Source organism: Austrofundulus limnaeus, unplaced genomic scaffold, assembly GCF_001266775.1.
Source record: "Austrofundulus limnaeus strain Quisiro unplaced genomic scaffold, Austrofundulus_limnaeus-1.0 Scaffold664, whole genome shotgun sequence".
Classification (NCBI taxonomy): domain Eukaryota; kingdom Metazoa; phylum Chordata; class Actinopteri; order Cyprinodontiformes; family Rivulidae; genus Austrofundulus; species Austrofundulus limnaeus.
This window is the reverse complement of record NW_013953066.1, coordinates 3,495-9,043: the sequence shown is the minus strand read 5'-3', so window position 1 is coordinate 9,043 and position 5,549 is coordinate 3,495. Positions and strand designations below refer to the sequence as shown.

Genomic DNA, 5,549 nt, shown 5'->3' with positions numbered 1-5,549 from the left:
AAATAATATTAAAATGTTAGGAACTTGAACTTATTTTCCGTGAACTTTACCTGCAGCTTCTTGTAGTTGCAGCCAGGCTCCGGGTGGTGACGTCAGCGCACAGTGACGCTGTTTGGAAACCGGAAATAAAACCGTAGAAGAAGAAGTGCTCAGAAAGTCAACATGCAACGAGAGAAATCCAGCGGCTCAGCCGCGGCTGAAAAGTGAGATTTACAACTTTTTTATTCAGCAGTTTGTTTTATAAGTTATATTTTAAAGTCTTCAGTCATCTCAGTGTTTATTCTGATGTTCTCTCTTCTCTCATAATTATTTAAATAAGTCATAAAACGTGTTTACCCTCCTCCAGGCCCGACCGTGAAGCCGCCATCATGTCCAAATATTACGACGGAGTGGAGTTTCCTTTCTGCGACGAGTTCTCTAAATATGAGAAAATGGCTAAAATTGGACAGGGAACCTTCGGGTGAGAATCTGCTGTTCAAACATTTTACTGACAGAGAAATAAATAGCAGAAAACAAGGTGTTATGCTAGCTGCTAATGTTAGCTTCAGTTAGCTGCAGTTTAAAGCTGAATGAAAGTGACGTCATCATGTTTATTCTCAGGGAGGTGTTCAAAGCGAAACACCGGCAGACCGGCAAGAAGGTGGCTCTGAAGAAAGTTCTGATGGAGAACGAGAAAGAAGGGGTCAGAACCGAACCAGAACCAGTTTGTTTTTAACTCTGAGGTTGTATTCAGCATCGTTAGCTTATTTAACTTTATGTTTTTCTTTTGGTGGTCCTGGTCCAGTTCCCTATCACAGCTCTGAGAGAGATCAAGATCCTGCAGCTGTTAAAACATGAGAACGTGGTGAATCTGATCGAGATCTGCAGAACCAAAGGTTGGTACCAGAACCTTCGTCTGACAMGAAGGACTTGTTTTCAGGCTCTTTGATAACGATGGTTCTGGTTCTGGTTCTGGTTGTGGTTCTGAAGCCACACAGTTCAACAGGTACAAAGGCAGCATCTACCTGGTGTTTGACTTCTGTGAGCACGACCTGGCCGGGCTGCTGAGCAACGCCAACGTCAAGTTCACGCTGGCCGAGATCAAGAAGGTCATGCAGATGCTGCTCAACGGCCTGTACTACATCCACAGGAACAAGGTGAGACCAGGACCCTCTAGAGTCCTCCAGGACCCGCTAGAGTCCTCCAGGACCCGCTAACTGTCCCTTAAGACCCACTAGAGTCCTCCAGGACCCGCTAACTGTCCCTTAAGACCCGCTAGAGTCCTCCAGGACCCGCTAACTGTCCTTTAAGACCCGCTAGAGTCCTCCAGGACCCTCTAGAGTCCTCCAAGACCCTCTAGAGTCCTCCAGGACCCGCTAACTGTCCTTTAAGACCCACTAGAGTCCTCCAGGATCCGCTAGAGTCCTCCAGGACTCACTAACTGTCCTTTAAGATCCTCTAGAGTCCTCCAGAACCTGCTAAAGTCTTCCAGGACTCACTAACTGTCCTTTAAGACCCTCTAGAGTCCTCCAGGACGCGCTAACTAGGCCTGTCGCGATAGTCAATAAATCAATTAATTGCACAATAACTTTTTTTGAGGTCGGTAAAAAAAANTTTTTTTGTTGTTTTTTGCTTCTGATACAGTCAAAACCATCTGTGATAACACCAACAAGCATGCAGGAAAAAACAAGCCAGTGGAAAAACTATAAATGAGCTCAAACAGACGAAGAGTTACAGTATATCAATCTTTGGGTCTCCTGATCTATTCGCCTGTGGTTCATCTACCGATGTTCAGGACTGATGGTTGTAAAAACAAAAACATGAGACATTGTAAGGTTGGAGAGATTTTATGATTGAGTGTTTGTCACACATTTTTGAAATGGTTGTAAAAAAACACGACATTGTAAGGTTGGAGAGAATTTGTGGAGGAGTCATTGTGACACATTTTGTAAATTGTTGTAAAAAACGTCTGGGAATTTGCACACAATTTAATGTAAAAACATGGATATAATTTTGTTTTTTGCTAAATTTGTACACATTTATGAAATTTACACTACAGACTTTCATTATAGGTTAGAAAAATGGTTCGTTAAACATTTTTGTGAATTTTATAATAAAAATAGCCAAAATTTTCCTACTCGAATTTTATTTTTTTGTGMTTTTTTTGTTCACTGTGACAGTGCAATTTGTCAAAATAAAACAAACACTAAAACCATAAAGCTGAGGTTGTGCTGAAAATAATGATACCAAACATGGCAAGGTAAATAGTTTTAAAGTGAAAATATACAGTAGAAGTAAATTCAAAGTTAGTCAAAAACGGCCATTTACACCCCAGACCTCAGAGGGTTAAGAAATTAATAAAGTTTGAAATAAAAATAATAAATTTCATGATTAAATATAATATTAAAAAAATAAGTTTTAAAATGTTAGCAACTTGAACTTTTGTTATTTTCCATGAACTTTACCTGCAGGTTAAGTTTCTTTTAGTTGCAGCCAGGTTTCGGGTGGCGACGTCAGCGCTCAGTGACGCTACCGAAAATAAAACTGTAGAAGAAGAATCACTCAGAATTCAACATGCAACGAGAGAAATCCAGCGGCTCAGCCGCGGCTGAAAAGTAAGATTTACAGCTTTTTTTATTCACCAGTTTGTTTTCTAAGTTATATTTTAAAGTCTTCAGGTATCTCAGTGTTTATTCTGCAGTTCTCCCTTCTCTCATAACTATTTAAATAAAGTCATAAAACGTCTTTACCCTCCTCCAGGCCCGACCGTGAAGCCATCATGTCCAAATATTACGATGGAGTGGAGTTTCCTTTATGCGACGAGATATCTAAATATGAGAAAATGGCTAAAATCGGACAGGGAACCTTCGGGTGAGACTCTAGTGTTTAAATATTTCAGATAAATGAGTATYTCAGTATATGTCAGAGAAATAAATWACAGAAAACAAGGRTGCAGCTCCCTGGTGTTATGCTAGCTGCTAATTTCACACAATTACGTTTTTTGGACCACTTCTCCTTCCACAATTTTTGTGCTATTTCAACAATTTATATATCAAAATGTTCAGCTCCTTCTGGAGAATCCTGCTATGTCTCATGGTATTGATATCTTTTAAACTTTTTGGATTTTCAGCTTTTTTGTGCAATTTTTGCTCTCATGGGGTCTCATACATGGGAATTCCATGAAGTCTTTCAGCATTTCACTACTTTTTAAACTTTAACTACTTCAGCGTACTTGCGCCTAGAAACATCAATCAAACTTTAAACAAAACTTTAGTCTTTCAACTATTACAGAATTATTTCAGCTTTTTAAAATCTTGAACTGTTCTTGTACAATCAGCATTTGAGTTTGTGCAAGTTTTTGTTTTTTTCTTGTGTCCTGCTGTGTCTCGTAGTGATGAAATGTTCAAATCTCTGCAGCTGAGAGTTCAACTGATGTTTGTGACTGTGTGGGTTTCTGCTTGTGTATTTTCAATGTATGTTTATGCAATTACACATTCATTTGGCTTTTTACAGCTTCTGTGTACAATTTATGTCCTGTTTGTCTGTTTAAGCATTTTTTACTTCTGTACAGCCATTTATACATTAGTTTACCCCTTTAAAGTTTATTAAGACTTTTTTAAGTTTTAGTTAAGCATTTTAATGATTTGCTCAACCACCTTTGACCTATATTCAACTGTCTTATCCATTTTTTACTTATTTAAAGCAACATGAAGCCTTTTTTCAGCTTTAGCAAAGCAATTTCATGATTTCTTCAACCACTTCAACAAACTTTGATCTATTTTCAGCGGTCTTATGCTTTTTTTAACTAATTTAAGCAACATGAGGCCTTTTTAAAAGTTTTATTTAAGCCTTTTCATGACCTCTTTAAACAACTTTGACCCTTTTCATTTGTCTTATACTTTCTTTAACCAATTTAAGGCAACTTTAGGTCTGTTTTAAGTTTTATTTAAGCATTTTCATGAATTCTTCAAACATTTTTGACATTTTTTCAACTGTCTTGTGCTTTTTTAACCAATTTAAAGCAACTTTAGGCCTTTTTAAGCTTTTATTTAAGCATTTTTATGACTTCTTTAAACAACTTTGACCCTTTTTTCATTTGTCTTATGCTTTTTTAAGCAATTTAAGGCAACTTTAGYCCTTTTTAAAGTTTTATRTAAGCATTTTCATGACTTCTTCAAACAACCTTTTTTTTCAACTGTCTTATCCTTTTTTAAATCAATTTAAAGCAACATTAAGCTTTTAAGTTTTAGGTAATTGTAGCTCATTTGAGCTATTTATCCTTCTTACAATTGCTTTCTGCTTTATTCAGCTATTTTAGCTTTTTATGCTATTTCAGCTATATTTGGCTCCTTTTTACAGTTTTCTGCCTTTCTTTGCTTTTTATAGCTTTTCAATTGTAACTTACTCTTAAGTCTTTGCTATTAAACAAGTTCAGCTCAATTTCAGCTTCTTCAGCAGCTTTCAGCTCAAGTTTTCAGCAACAGGCATTCACACTAGCATTTTCYCAGGAAATGCACTTTCTCTAGTATTAGCTTCAGTTTATTAAAACTGCAGTTTAAAGCTGTWTGAAAGTGACGTCATTGTGTTCRTCTCAGGGAGGTGTTCAAAGCGAAACACCGGCAGACCGGAGAGAAGGTGGCTCTGAAGAAAGTTCTGATGGAGAACTGGAAAGAAGGGGTCAGAACAGAACCAGAACCKGTTTGTTTTTAACTCCAAGGTTGTAAACAGCATCGTTAGCTTTTTAAACTTTATTTTTCTCTTCGGTTGTCCTGGTCCAGTTCCAGATCACAGCTCTGAGAGAGATCAAGATCCTGCAGGKGTTAAAACATGAGAACYTGGTGAATCTGATCGAGATCTGCAGAACCGAAGGTTGGTACCAGAACCTTCGCCTGACAGGAAGGACTTGTTTTCAGGCTCTGTGATAACGATGGTTCTGGTTCTGGTTCTGAAGCCACACAGTTCAACAGGTACAAAGGTAGCATCTACCTGGTGTTTGAATTCTGTGAGCACGACCTGGCGGGGCTACTGAGCAATGCTAATGTCAAGTTCACGCTGCCCGAGATCAAGAAGGTCATGCAGATGCTGCTCAACAGCCTGTACTACATCCACATGAAGAAGGTGAGACCAGGACCTGCTAGAGTCCTCCAGGTCCCGCTAACATTTTTTAAGGCCCACTAGAGTCCTCCAGGACCAGCTAACTGTCCTTTAAGACCCGCTAGAGTCTTCCAGGACCAGCTAACTATCCTTTAAGACCCGCTAGAGTCCTCCAGGACCAGCTAACTGTCCTTTAAGACCCGCTAGAGTCCTCCAGGAGCAGCTAACTGTCCTTTAAGACCCGCTAGAGTCCTCCAGGACCAGCTAACTGTCCTTTAAGACCTGCTAGAGTCCTCCAGGACCAGCTAACTGTCCTTTAAGACCTGCTAGAGTCCTCCAGGACCAGCTAACCATCCTTTAAGACCTGCTAGAGTCCTCCAGGACCTGCTTACATTTTTTAAGACCCGCTAGAGTCCTCCAGGACCAGCTAACATTTTTTAAGACCTGCTAGAGTCCTCCAGGACCAGCTAACCATC

General features: G+C 39.2%; 1 protein-coding gene across 1 annotated transcript in view; it reads left to right on the top strand.

The window, feature by feature from the left end:
- The first annotated feature begins 103 nt into the window (after positions 1 to 103).
- The window catches only part of cdk9 (cyclin-dependent kinase 9 (CDC2-related kinase)), an 8,561-nt gene continuing 3,115 nt past the window's right edge, over positions 104 to 5,549 (top strand). Inside the window, 5 exon segments of the mRNA XM_014027602.1 lie at positions 104 to 203; positions 347 to 460; positions 601 to 682; positions 785 to 875; positions 970 to 1,136. Of these exon segments, the coding sequence (XP_013883056.1) occupies positions 163 to 203; positions 347 to 460; positions 601 to 682; positions 785 to 875; positions 970 to 1,136 (495 nt within the window). The 5' untranslated portion in view covers positions 104 to 162.